The 13,802-nt window shown below is 39.6% G+C and overlaps 1 protein-coding gene across 1 annotated transcript in view; it reads right to left on the reverse strand.

The window, feature by feature from the left end:
* The window catches only part of LOC105698890 (monocarboxylate transporter 2), a 77,974-nt gene that overhangs the window by 46,934 nt on the left and 17,238 nt on the right, over window positions 1–13,802 (reverse strand). The window contains exons 3-4 of the mRNA XM_012423511.2: window positions 11,005–11,115; window positions 8,770–8,943 (exon numbers count right to left, since the gene is read on the reverse strand). Of these exons, the coding sequence (XP_012278934.1) occupies window positions 8,770–8,943; window positions 11,005–11,115 (285 nt within the window). The remainder of the gene's footprint in view (window positions 1–8,769; window positions 8,944–11,004; window positions 11,116–13,802) is intronic.

Consider the following 13,802-nt stretch of genomic DNA (forward strand, 5'->3'; position numbering starts at 1 on the left):
AGCTGTCAATATAAAAACGGACGTCGGCAACGTAGACATTTAGAAAAATCTTTATCGACGTCGACCAAGTTCCTCGACGTGTTTCACTTCATCTTAAGGTGAGTCCAGACGTGGATATTTTTCCGCGACAAGCAGCACAAATGTATACATTTTCTCGTTCTCTGAAAATTGCTCTTCGTACGCAAGCCCTGTTAGTGCGCGCAACAATGCTCATGTCTGGACCCACCTTGACACGGCAGGACGTTACGCGGCATTATGCGACGTTACACAACCTTACGCGACCTTACACGACCTTACACGGTATTACACGCTGTTAGTCGGGAGTCCTTCGCAAATTGGCTTTCACCTTTCGAGCCTTCCGGGGAGGGCAGTGGAGTGCAGCCGATAACGAAACCCGCCTCGGTGGTGCATCCACGTGGCAATGGCAGGTCAGCGTGTGCGTACCCGTGTATAGGATCGAAGGTGCGCGAAAATCCTTGAAGCTCCGACCTTCTTCCTGGAGCTGTATTACAAGCTCCGCAGGAAGTGCAAGCCGCAACAGGTCAAAAGTCAGACCCCGTAGACCGATACTATATCAACGACGGTGAATTACCGGGCTGGGATGACGTTGGCTAAAATAACTGGCGCGACTTCGTCTTAGCGGGGAAAAAGTAGTAAAAGGAAGGCTTCCCTTTTTCGAGAAAACCACGAGGGAGCGGAGACAGGTTCGAGCCTTGCATTCCATTCCGGAACAAAAAGCGATCGTATATATCGTCGAACGCAAGAGAGAAATTCCGGTCGCGATATATCGTGCTTGGCGCTTGAAATGTTCTTTGGCCGAATTTCGAGAAGCTTCCCTTTCCGTTCGGAAGAGTTAGGTGCTCGTTTTGTAACGGAGAGTATTGGGTACTAATATTAATTGCGGTAAAATTTCATGACGAGGATACTGGTATTAACGCTATGCGGCACTACAACATGACAATGACTTTTATTATCCCAGGGAAACATTTCACGGATGCATCGAGAGTTTGGAGTACATTTTTCGCGGTCTAATCTATAAAAGTACCGGGTAAAAAATGCTGAATCGACGATCATATGCCCGATAGGATGTACCTTCAACTTTTCCAAGTACATTTCTCAAATGATTTATTTATTTATTTCCGAACTCGGGAAAACAGCTGCTCAAAATTCCGAGAATGCCATAAAACGCGGAAAGCGCTTCGCATTAATTTCGAATTCCAGTGCCGGACATTCCGTCTGCTCGGTTTCTTTTCCACCGGAAGTTTCCGGATTTTACCGTGCCGTCAAGAAGAACTCGTTCAATTCTAAGCAAGCGGTGAAACTTGGTTCGTTAACGAGACGTTGCGCTTGGATGTACTTTTCAGATTTCCGGAGCAAATCCGGTGGGGCTCCAATCCACGTTGCGATAGGCGAGAAGAAGTGGGTGGACGAACTTTTTCGAAATTCCGATGCGAGGGCAAGATACATCGAGGCCGATCCGCTCGAATGGCGGAGGAACTTGAAAGCTCCGGTTCCGGGAACTTGCGATTCGCCCTGGTCGGGTTCTCTCGCTCGTGCTCTTCGAAGTTCGGTAACGCAAATTAATGGATGGGCCATGGAGGCTGGAAGTAATTCCCGGAAAACCGAAGCCGGACCGCTTTCGCGTCCTTTCTCGGCTCTTTAAACGCGGGGCCCTTCTACGTGATTCCAAGGACGAGGCCCCGCTGTATATCAGGGAGAAGATCCCCAAAGCTTCCGGTCTTCCGGCGTTACCGTTCTTCATGCTTACCGCCCTGTCAACCCGGATGTGGTGCCCCGCCCCGCGGCTTCCCCGAGCGACGTGTACGCTCCCGCGAATTATGTTTTCCTTCCACGAAATGCCCCGGGATATGTAGCTAGCGGTGTAAGGTGCATTAGGCAGGCCGTGTAAAAAATCAGGGATAAACGCGGCTGTCGCTTCTCACCTGCGGATTGGAAAATCTGCTTCCTCGGGCAAGATATTTTGTGGACGAGGACCGAACGCGGAAACGTCTTGGCATCTCCGATTAAATACCGCGCGTTGGTTCCTTTCCCTGATTCCTCACACTTTTATTTACACTTTTTCAACGTTAACGGCGTTCACCACCAAAGTGGGGACGATGACTTCCACCGCTAGATGGCATTGGCATCGAATTCGGTGGGAGGTACCCAAAACGTACTTTTTCGCTCGGATAAGTAAGGCGCGACGCAGCATGGGCGGTGTTTAGCGACTGTCGAAAAATATGTACATGCCTTATGCGTATAGGACTCACGCAATGGCTGGTCGACTCTGACTTGGTGTCGAAGCGGGGGTGTCACCCGGCCGCACGTACACGCCGGTTGGACGCTCCGCCTAGATTTGGCAACGGTTGTCAAGGAGAGCTCAAATTCCTCGCGTGAACCCCGAAAATCACAAAAAAGGTGCTCCACTAGGATGATTTTGAGCATATTTCTCAACCAATCGAGCTCAACGAATGCTCTTTTCAAAGATAAAACGTTCACGTGTGTTTATATGGGAGCGATTCTCGATAACGCAACTCGTCCCTAGTTAAAAGAGCATTCAAAGTATGTCGTAGCACTTTTTTATATGAAAATGACCACAAAATCGCTCCCATATAAACGCAGGTCAACATTTCATCTTTAATATGAGCACTCGTTGAGCTCGATCGGTTTGGAAATACGCTCAAAATCGTTGTCCCGGTAAGGCTCTGCAAAATCACTGGGGTGGTGAGGTACCCTTAACGTTGCTAATTTTAAAATAATTTAAAAAGATTGCACCGTCGATTAGGATATGCAGATTCTCTCCATAGCTATTCCTTGTTTCGTACATATGTACTCTCGTAATTAATGTTGTTCATCCACGAAACATAGTGAAATACGTAGTCGGGAGGGTAAGATGTATCAGATACATGGTACAAAGATAAACAATGAAGATTTTAATTTTTTACCCGAGCGTCGGAGATCTGCTTCTAGGCAGCGATATACCATCGAGAGTGCCCGAACGTCATGTGGTATGCATTGATATCTTCAATTATGCATTTATGGCGTCCGTAAAATACAGGCACCTCTAATTAATAGACTTTCGGCACTAATATTCCTAATATTTCCCACACTGTCAACTTGGATGCGTCACTCCGATGTGACATTATCCGTTCTTGCAACCCAGGAATGTAAGGTCAGTTAAATCGATTATTCTACAAATATTGAAACAAATATCGTAGGTTGGATCATTTAACATTGTAAAATATACATAAATTGTTCGAAGGTTAACTTGTTAGAAAATATAAATGGTAATACGTCTACTTATAAATAATACACCAAATAAATACATACACGTATATACGTATCTGAAATTGCTTTATAGGAAAACAATAAACCGTGCATCTCTCGGGAGTAATCTTCGTTCGCAATATAATCATGATTGTTTTGAATTAGTTCTTCAATAAGCAAGGATTACCTTTCGAGGAATCATCCATATTAGACTCGCAAAAACACTTTGCGTACGACACAATGGCCGTTTTTCAATTACAAGCTTCCCGAGCCGGCCCCGATTAAATGCTATAATTTCGAGATCTTCATCATGGATGGACACGTTTCCAGGCTAGAGACGGTGTACTCGAATGTCCAATGACTCCAGGGTCCAATGACGTTCATTTATGGCGATATCTCTCGTCCCGGGATTCCCCTTTGGGTCCAACGCAATATCACTTTAAGCTACTGCATAATAGACCCGTGGTACACCGGAGACTGCAACGCAGGGTTGCACCTCGCTATGACACTCTCTCGTAAATTTTCTTCTCATTTGTTAAGAGTCAACCGTGTACGTTTGTCCAAATTTATCAGCGAGAAACCATTTTTTCTCAATTCACTAAACAATAATATTAGGCCCCTGAAATCGATGGGATTAAAACATCAAGATGCTATAACAAAAATAGCGAAATTAGTTAACTTTATTTCCTTCGGATACTTGTTTCAGCAATCTGCCCTAGATTTAAAGATTCTTTTATCATACGATTCATTCATTCGTAAGACTCGGAGATTTCGCGGTTTCAGAAGTGAACAACTTTGAATTCAGTTAATAATTGAGTTATGGTCTCCTGGCGACATCGTGGAAGTTGAAGCAAAGTTACCAACAAGTAAGTACACTAATTTGTTGCAAAATGAATATTATCCGTTAGCTATTTCGTTGTACATAGGCAATCGCTGCCGTTCCTGTATTAATATTCAAAGGTGCTTCCTTCCATATCTACACCTCTTCGGATACGTCCCCGTTTGTTTGCGAACTTGGCCATTCCTGTACCACTGCATAACAATAACCGATCGGAATAAATATTCCAGTGCAATACCCATTTAATGTCTGACACTTTCAGCTGTGAGCAGCATTTGGACAGATGAGCTCTCTGTAGAGATACACGAGTGTCATGTTCACGTTGGATTATGTACAATGGACCATCACGTCCGATTGGGGGTACTCTGAGATCAATAAGGGTAATCGAAGCGGCCAGGCATCTTTATATTCAAACCGAGTACGTTCGGACGTATTAATTGAATTTAATGATTTGGATAATTTAGGATCAATTTTCCTTCCCTTGGAAATGAAGAATGTAATGCGCTTTGTGACGCCGGATAGCTATAACTCCTGAGCCGTGCGTTCAACATCGAGTTTCTCTAGAGACTCCTCCACCTCAGACGACCTATAATGGACCGTTAGCTTAGATGTAGAGGTTTACGCTTCGTACTTTGATGCACATTGACCGTTATATGCTTCGTATAATTAACAGCAGGACGTGTCGTTCCTGACATAAAACTCGGCCGCTTGACCAAGTTTGCTCGATGATTAAATTATTATGTGAAATCCTGATATTCCCTCGGCTCGTTACGCAAGTTGCGAGCATCCTATCTCCATTAAAGTTACTTCGTTATACAGCCGGTGTGAGAGAAAAATAGACGAATATCCCGTAATGATGAAAAACGACAGCGGCTAGATCGAGAATTAAATCATCCACAAACTCGGTGGAGCTTCGGCGTCGAGCACGTTTTGTTAAATTCTAAAGCCTTCGATGTCATGTATCTGGGTGTATACTATTAAAAATGATCGGTGTCCCCGAATGAACATTGAAGATACTGGAAAAATTGTCCAACGTCGATTGGTGGATATTCGTTCGGCGGACATTCGATTTTGATCTTTGTTCCCGATATCAACGTAAGGATGTGTGATACTATTAGGTGCATCTATGAGATAATCATTGTTCTTTATTTACTCGTTTATACGATTAAAGGGAACACTTTTTTAATTAGGTCGATAACGAGCGATGTTTATTTTTCGATAAGCTCGTGAATAAGTCTCATTTAGAAGACGTAGTAAAATAGATTTTTATTAGATTCATGACATCAACTTGGAGGCCAGCACTGTCAATATAGTACTACATTAAATGATATTCTTGGAAGCCGTAAATAATTGGAGCTGTCCTTCTATACGACCCATAAAGAACCTACGCCGTTAAGTACCATATAAAGTGTAGAACGATCAGCATCCAACCGCGAATCTTCCTTTAACTTTCCTTCCACTCGAAGTAATTCACAGTGGGTACTACATTTTCTCATGGAACTAAAAGTACTTCAAAGCATTACATTTACACGCAGAACGAGGATTTGCAATGCTTGAGATTAATAGCGTGATAAGAACTCCACCTTTTCTTTACTAGCAACGAGTGGACGAATTTTTTCTCCCTGATACAGGTACATTTCAGTTGGTCTTATAATTACTTTCAACTAATAACAGTAACTATTCTAGAAATGTAAGAAATTATTTCTGTTAAACTGAACTTGCTCTGTATATGTGTTAAGTAGAAGGGCACAGATATCTAAAGGTACTGTAATTTTTACGTATTTACAAGAATTTACTGTGTCGAATACACATTTTAAACGACTGGTTTGGACATCAAAGGCTGAACTTCCGAAAGGATTGAACGTTGTAAAAAGAGGGATTACGGCTTGCAATCTGTCAAGCGAGCAGTTTGCAAAACCAGAAATCGTCGACGTTGTGGTTCGGTAAAATTTCAAAGCATCCCCTGTCAAGCTCTTTGCGCTGCTTTACTCCGATTGACAGAAATATGGAAATACAGAGGAAATGTAACTTTTCCCTCGAAATAATCGTTCAGCGTTACCGACACAAGAAAGGAGCTTTCAGGAAGAATGTCTAGTCCCGAATATGCTGTTCCACTCTCTGAGAAAACTTACTTCCATCGTACCACCTTTCTCCTGGATTTGAGTGTAAAGTTTAGCAGAATCTCTACTTTCATTTCTCTTTATGCTTTTTCACGTACGAAGGCCTCGCAAAATTTTATTCGCGCGTTAGAAACTTGTCAAGTGTTTCTTTCTTCTATTATATGGTCCAGTGCCTTTATCGGTCATTTATTCAAGAGACAAGATAAGTAAACGGTGCGGATATAATTTATACTTGTCAGAATAGTCCAAGGTGTATTTAATTTTTTTAATTGCAACACGAATTTTTGACGATTATTTAATTATAAAAGATCAATCTTTTATTCTCAATGCGCTGAATTAATTGGGACAATAGTTTTTTAAAGAAACTTATTTTGATAACGACTTCATTAACACACAGTAGTACGTGATAATGAACCCTATACTTTTCACAGAACTTTCTCAATTTGAAAAATAATTAAGTAATAAAATTGTGAAAAATATTTACGTATTATGGTTAATCTGGAATGAAATAAAAGATTAATTGACTTCATTTGCTTAGATTGCGTATTACCTGAACTCGGTATGCTAATGCTCATGAATATTTTAGGCCTGAAAAGATTAGGGGAACAATTAGGGATTCTAATTTCCGTAAGTGAACTTAGGGGAATCTTCGGAAATGTTTCATTATTTATGAACCAAATTTTCAACGTTACCATCACCCACATATGCGACTCCTGAATACAATTACTTGTCGGCAAATTCATCATCGTGTCCTACTATTAATTGCGTTAATAAAATATGAGAAAAGTATCCGTCTTATAAAAGTTTGCCCGATAAATGAAGAACTTCGTTTTGTCAAAAATATATTATTAGCATCCCCTCTTCGCGACTTTACTCGCGATACAATTTATTGCAACTTATTGATCAAACATCATAACTTCACTAGTGACAGAGACTCAACTCGTCATCGCCACCAAGCGTATACGCTGCTATTTACAAAACCAGTGTTTGTACAATTAATGATACCAGAAATAATAAGCAAGAAACTTTTAATCTGAAAATTCAACCAGACTTGAGTAATCAGAATTTTCTAGTTGTGCCGATCAGATTTTCTCATCAATCATAACGAGAATTCTTTTAATCAGGCGCATCTAATCATCTTAATCTGAACTTTTTTTGAGTATGCAGCAGTATACCGATTGCAGAGCTCGAAAATTCGTCCTAAAGCCCAAACCGAATAGAATTAAAGGGCAGGCCGCGTTTTAATTTCAGTAAAAAGCTAAATAAGTCGGACGCTTTTGTTCGACGTAAAAGTGCCTCTAGCAGAACTTCGCTAATTGGATGTCGAAGACTCGGCAGGCCATCTTCCTACTCTTCCGCTCTCTCTTTCTTGTCGATAATATAAATTCCTGCTGATATCTCTCCCGAACCTCATTGTCGATCCAAGGAAAATGGATCGAGAGATCAGGTCACGAGACACGAATTCTTCTCTTCGACTCCGTCCCTTCTCTCTTTTCATTTATTTCTTTTTCCTCCACGTTGGTTTCAATAATGCTTCCAATGTAGCACTTAACCAGCTGTTAATATTTAAGCTATCCCTATTATACTAGTATATTATGACGATCCAATATATAAGTTTGAATATTTTTTCTTAAAGCAACCTTTTATATTAAGAGATCATACGAGAAGTTATCACCTTCAATAGAGATTTTTAAATAGAAAGGCGAGAATTGGGATAAAATGATAGAAATGTATCAATATTCCCTCGTCAATTCAATTTCAACATTTTTATACGTTTTTCCACAAGGATAACATTATTATATAATTTTCAGCCCCCAATTTAAGGCATCTCTTTTACCGTGGTATCGTTACCGTAATCATGTTACGTAAAGGTTTATCGAAATCCGTATCGCTGTACTTTGTAGTAATCGTATAAAATATACCGACTCATGCATTGCGTGTATTTTCTGCTCATGGAAATATTGAGTTTTATGTTCGAACACGTACGTGGTAACGTCATGCTGTAACCGAGCGGTGATTCGAAATTCTAATACGTATTCGTTTGTTTTTACTCTATGAACGCTGAGCGAGAACTCGTAAAACTCGGGGAATGTAATTTTCTCGTTCGAAGCATTGTAGTTAAAATATGGTTTATTCGGCAAGGGCAGAATATTCAATAGGCTCGTATCAATACAGAGAATACGGGACGAGCGATAAAGGTATATTCAACGACGTGGATTGGGAAACAGTCCTATTCCGAACCGGAGTTTATAAATTATTGTCGCACGGTCCAGATTGTATTTTAAATAATAATTACATTCCGACCATGAAGTTCTACCTCGGTGTCGATTTGCACCTTTGCATTTAGGGTTGCTGATCGCGGTCACGGGTGTGCTACCCTCCTCGTAGCGAAATACGACAGGAGGCGAAAGAAAAATGTGCACTCAGCAAGAAATATGTGGTCGAAAAGCTGAAACCCGACCTTGCGACTGATCCGAGAACGATGGTGATTCGGTAATCTCGAGAGTAGCAGAGAGAGCTTTCAAGTGCTTGGAAGGAACTTACCGATGTCCATGAGGTGGTGCTTCCCAAGTTGTCGGACTGCATGGACATGAAGGAGGCCAAAAGCGAGCTGCATCCCAGTGGTAAGCAACAGGGCAAGGAAGCCCGCCGCGCAGACCAGCCAACCCCATCCGCCTTCGGGGTAGAAGTGCGTCCTCATGCTCGCAACGTCTATCCCTGCCACCCACACCAGAAATGTCAAAACCCCGCGGAATAAATTCTTAAAGGGGTCCGACCACCTGCCCCAGCACGTCTGTCGTTGCTCTCATGGACCAAATGGAAATCTTTACGAGCTTAAGTAGGCATCGGGTTCCCAAATGATTCGCGTCTCTAAAACTAGGTGGAATTCCATAGCAGCACTTCAAGATAGTGGAGTGATATTTGTCAAATTATTTCTCTTCGATAGCTGATATTATTCCATCCGGTCGCAAAAAATGTACCGAGGAATTGTAAATAAATATGTGAGAGAAATATTAAAAAATTTCTTTAGATTTGAAACTTTTTTGCCCGCTGACTTATATCTTATTTTAATTATGTAGATTCTGAAATCAGTGAATATTAGACCGCAACAAATTTCTCATTTTCAATAGGCATTTTTCGTTTGCGAAAAGAGAGTGTTACGTATTTGAGGAAATTTTAATGAGTTCCAGACTGGTCGCGACGGTCGAAGAGGTGAACGAACAGCGTTTTTCTGTCGGTTTGTATCCATCGGTCTTCTTCAGTCGGTTTTGGGATAAAAATGTTCCGTTACACGTGTGAGGGTGATTTCTCTTAGATAAAATTGTTAATGTTAAAATGTTTGTAACCTTGCACATTTAAGTCTCAAACGAAACACAAGTGGTAACACTTGTAAAATATCTTTATTCAAATATTTCGAAATTGCATCACCATTGCTATCGATTCAATGTAGTTATAATATGACCGTAATTATTATTCATTTGAACATTTGACCAGAAAAATATACAGAATGGATAAATATTAATGATGTTAATAAATAATGTACCCGTTTCTGAAATCAAAAGACTCAAAGCACCGATAGGCTTCCTACCTGAAACGAAAATTATTTTGCGTGAAATTCCATTGAAAATCTCACACTTTTGTTGGTCCGTGATAGCCCTTTGGTCACATTTTATTCTTCGTATGAGAGACGTCAATTTCAATAGCTGAAAATCGTTAACGAGGAGCGTTTCCGGAATTCGGGGAGCCGAAATCTGGCACGCGTGAAGGAACGCACGTGCGAACGTATGTGCGACGTATGTACATACGTGCATATTCTCCGTAAATCGATAACTCGGCCTCGGGGCTTTGGAGAGCAGAAAGGTGAAAAAAGTGCTAATTCAATAGAGCTATCGACGGCGGTGAGTGCGATAATAGCTACAAATTCCGTAAAAACTGCCCCGATAAAGCAAGGCTCACGGGGGGTAACGCGAAAAGAATTCACCGTACGGCTGCTCTCGAGTTCCCGTTCTTCCTTTTTCCTGAATTCCGGAAATTGAAAGAGGCCAGCTTTCCTAGAGGCTTTTCTCATTGGCGCGAGGAGCTCCTCGCTTATGAATTATTGTTACCCTTACGCCTGAGATGCTTCTCTGCTTCGAGAGAAAACTCTGGGGTCTTCGGTTCCCTTTTTCTTCCTTTTCTTTTTTTTATCTGAAATACGGCACAATCACGACTGCTCCGCGCTATTTCTTCCGGCTCTCTCTCTGCATCATGGGTTCATAGCGCATATTTACCACGGCAAAAAGTTAACGCGAGGATCGACAAGAGATGGAATGAAACAAAAATTAGCATAGAACGGCAATTCTTTTCATCGGGGTAACTATTCAAAGCCTTGAGAAGATTTCTTTGTGAAGCTTGCAATAGCTTTTTGCGTGTCTACTTTCAATGGGAAGTATTCTAATTAAAAGCTGTACTAATGAGTGCTCTTATCCTACGTGAGCAGATGTTTAACTTTCTGTTTACAAGAAAAAAATTGTCTTTATGGTTATAGATTTATTGGACCTTTACACCCTGAAAAAGAACCTGCAATAGTTTTCCAGAGGGAAACCAGAAACGGACACCCGTGTCAGAAAAGCAAACTCGAATCAACTGTTGAGGTAAAAATCTTTCTAAATAGGTTTATATATGTGTTAAATACATATATTTATATACATCTTCTGCTGCCTAAGAGTGAGGTTGATATCAGTGTATTTTTACATGCATTTTGAGAAACTTTTTTGTAAAAGTAGTTTCATGTTTTACCTGGTCGACGTAGAGCCGGTACGCAACGATGGAGACTCCTAAGATCTCCCAGGACCCAATTTGTATTTCCAGCTATACTTTCATCCATATCCACATATCGAACTCGAGGATCTGAAACATAATTTCAATACAAACACATCATTTCAGTGTGGAATAGAACTTCACAATTTATGCATTTTATAGAATTCTGCATTTCGAACCTCTGAATAACGGAATGCACCGAGATGGAAATTGTGGAATAACCATGGAGTCTTTTAAAAACATCAAATACGGTTACGTTTAATTTGCTCAAAACCCAATAATAAACGTACTATACAATGAAATTCTCTCAAAACACGTTCGGTGTACAAAAATTTACCCAAATACATTTATCTTTATGTAGGATCAAATTTCAAGTGTCAGGATTAACATGAACGGTTGATTTATTAATAAAAAATTAATATAAAGAAATTGAATACATTGAAGAGTATGTCTTAAAGATCTCAGAAAAAGGGACTTGATTTTCCCTCCGACTTCGCTCGAGGTCTCCTCAGTTAGAACTAACTCTCATTCGATCATTCTCATCCAGCCTCACTCTAATTTCTTTCTCACTCAATTCATATTCCTCACTCTCTCATTCCCACCCTCATCAATACATTTCTTTGTGCGTCAAAATTCTCACTCACTGAGTCATACGGCCGCTCGCACATCACGAACTCCCAACCACGCATAAACAGTATCACCTATCGAGCTGTCATTTAATCTAAATACTTCTCACTTCACCTCACAATCATACAAACATTACATTTCACTCTAACTTCTATTTAATCTTATTCTTAATCTTTATTGCCTTATTGGCGACACAACTGTTCGTATAGCTAAACGCGTTCATCTTTTTTTTTTATTCTATTAACTATATTGGACCGCACAGGGCCCTGACACTACATTTATTCAGATAATTGTAAAAATAGCTCAACTTGGTCCCTTCCCATGAAAAGCTCGAATCATCTATTTTTGCCAAATACAGTAGAATATTCATTCCATTAGTTTCAGCTAAAATCTTTTTGCCAAATGTCACCGTACATTTGGTTCACATATGTTGTATGTACAAGATTTTCTGCTTCTTCAAACCGAAGACAAATATTAAAAACTATATCGAAACAAATAAAAAAATTAGAAATTAAATTTGAAAACAATATTTTATTTGGCGAGCACCCGAGGTATACTGCTAGCATATGATCATTTTGGTGCTCGCCAAATAAAATATTGTTTTCAAATTTAGTTTCTAATTTTTTTATTTGTTTCGATATAGTTTTTAATATTTGTCTTCCATTTCAGGCCGCAGAAAATCTTGTATATACAACATACGGGAAATCACATGTTCAGTGACATTTGGCAAAAAAGATTTTAGCTGAAACTGTAATGGAATGAATGTTTTATTATATTTAGCAAAAACAGATGATTTGAGCTATTTTTGCAATTATTTGAATAAAGATAAATGTATTTAGTTAAATATTTGTACACTGAAGGTGTTTTGAGAGGACTTTACTTCTTTTTTTTAAAAGAAAAATGTTAATGTCTCTATTACTAATAATAAAATCAGCAAATGTAACTGATACCTTCTTGTAATATTAAAATATAATTACTACAAACATATAATTTGATAAAAAGTTACTAAAAATATGTATATTTCGTACACGCAGTATATATAAATATATTTTTTTTATATTAACACCCTCAACATTTTGAATGGCAGCATAATTTATCTGCCAATGTACATTTTGAAATTCTAATATCAAATTTGGATTTAGCGACCACAAAAACCCTGAGAAACCCATTTTTATAAAAATCCAACCATTTTTACATTTTTATCCGCCATATTGAATCTACCATTAAGCATTTTAAAATGTTGTGTACATATTTGAAAGCAATGACCCTAAAGATCTGGAGAAATCATTCTTTCGAACCAAATTTGAACCGTTTAAAATTTGTTTAGCCACCATTTTGCGTTTTAATCTTTTGTTGCCAGATTTGGATTCAGCGATCTCAAAAATTTAATAACCTCTTTTTTTCGTATAAAAATGCTACCATTTTGTAATTTCCTGTTCGCCATTTTGAATTTCGGAATTTTCCTGCTAGATTTGGATTCAGCGGGCACGACTACCATGAGAAACTCATTTTTATAATAATCCAACCATTTTTACATTTTTATCCGCCACATTGGATCAGCCATCTTGAATATCAAAATTCTATTACCAGATTTGGATTAAGCGGTTATAAAAACCACGCTAAACCGTGTTTTATAATAATCCAATCATTTTGAAATTATATTATTCGCCATATTAGGTCTGCCATTTAAATTTTGAAATTATATTATTTGACTTGGCTTCAGCGATCTCAAAAACATCAAGAAACCTTTTTTCTATCAAAATTCAATCATTTTAAAGCTGGGATGGGTATAGTTCCTTTTCGTTCCGCGCGAGGCGCTGTCGCTGTCCAAAAACCATATGACAGTCCACCTATCATGTGAGTGTGAAAATGATAGTCCGTGACTGGAGGGACGTTGATGACGATATGAGAACAACGGTTCTGAGAGTGCCGAAAACTTTACCGTCCCACATCTTTATGTAGATAGCAGCAATCAGAGTCGGGTAAATTTAAAAAAATTCCTGACTTGTTGCTTGACTTGTTTAGTTGATCAGACGTTCATTTCTTTTTCTATAACAACGAAGAGAGTAGATTCCCATTTCCCCCACTCCTGAAATCTCGACCCTTGGCGTATAGAACTCTGTAGCGTCTCGCTTGAGCTCAAGCGCGCA

This window comes from Orussus abietinus, unplaced genomic scaffold (genome assembly GCF_000612105.2).
Source record: "Orussus abietinus isolate OABI.00-Male unplaced genomic scaffold, Oabi_2.0 scaffold268, whole genome shotgun sequence".
Classification (NCBI taxonomy): Eukaryota; Metazoa; Arthropoda; class Insecta; order Hymenoptera; family Orussidae; genus Orussus; species Orussus abietinus.